At 68.8% G+C, this 873-nt stretch overlaps 1 protein-coding gene across 1 annotated transcript in view; it reads left to right on the plus strand.

Annotated features, from left to right (window-relative positions):
• Positions 1-873, plus strand: part of PITPNM2 (phosphatidylinositol transfer protein, membrane associated 2) — a gene marked incomplete at its 3' end in the record, with an annotated part of 79,892 nt that overhangs the window by 66,075 nt on the left and 12,944 nt on the right. Inside the window, exons 14-15 of the mRNA XM_015567256.1 lie at positions 276-512; positions 670-818. Of these exons, the coding sequence (XP_015422742.1) occupies positions 276-512; positions 670-818 (386 nt within the window). The remainder of the gene's footprint in view (positions 1-275; positions 513-669; positions 819-873) is intronic.

An 873-nucleotide genomic window follows, 5' to 3' on the forward strand; every position in this document is an offset into this window, starting at 1 on the left:
CGCCCCCCACCCCCCTACCCCGTGTGGGGACACCTGTCTAGATGCCCAGACAGGCCATCCAGTCCGTTCTGCCCAGAGGCAGAAAAATCTATGCAGATGGCTGGGCCCAGAGTTGGGAGGGCCGGGGCCGAGCCTTCGTGTCCCCACGTGAGGGTGCCCACCTGGCTCCGAGACTCGGGCCTTACTCCCCAGCCCTGTCCCACGCCTCCCGGGACGGACCTGGAAGCGTCCCCACCAGGTCTGCTGGGTCACGGCTGAGGCTCTCCGGGTGGCAGGTGCCCCTGAGGCCACGGCTCTGTTCTAACCGGGCCCCCTCCCCCAGCCTCAGCCCCTACAGCCACGACGAAGGCTGTCTGTCCAGCAGCCAGGACCACATCCCGCTGGCCGCCCTGCCCCTGCTGGCCACTTCCTCACCCCAGTACCAGGAGGCTGTTGCCACGGTGATCCAGCGAGCCAACCTGGCCTACGGGGACTTCATCAAGTCCCAGGAGGGCATGACCTTCAACGGGCAGGTGAGTCACGGGGTCCGGGAAGGAAGGGCCAACGAAGACCCTGGTGGGGGGGCCTGCCTGGACCTCGGGCCCGGCCCTGCCAGGCGCTTCCGTTCTCCCCAGCCTGCCTCCCAGCAAACAGGGCTGGCGCTCAGCACCGAGGCCCCTCTCCCTCCAGGTCTGCCTGATCGGGGACTGTGTGGGGGGCATCCTGGCGTTTGACGCCTTGTGCTACAGCAGCCAGCCGGTGTCCGAGAGTCAGAGCAGCAGCCGTCGGGGCAGCGTGGCCAGCGTGCAGGTACCGGGGATCAAAGCTGCCGGTCCCTGGCCAGTGGGCGGGGGGAACCGTGGGGCCTGGGGGGCAGGGTTTCCCCACTCTGGC

This window comes from Myotis davidii, unplaced genomic scaffold, assembly GCF_000327345.1.
Source record: "Myotis davidii unplaced genomic scaffold, ASM32734v1 scaffold223, whole genome shotgun sequence".
Taxonomy (NCBI): domain Eukaryota; kingdom Metazoa; phylum Chordata; class Mammalia; order Chiroptera; family Vespertilionidae; genus Myotis; species Myotis davidii.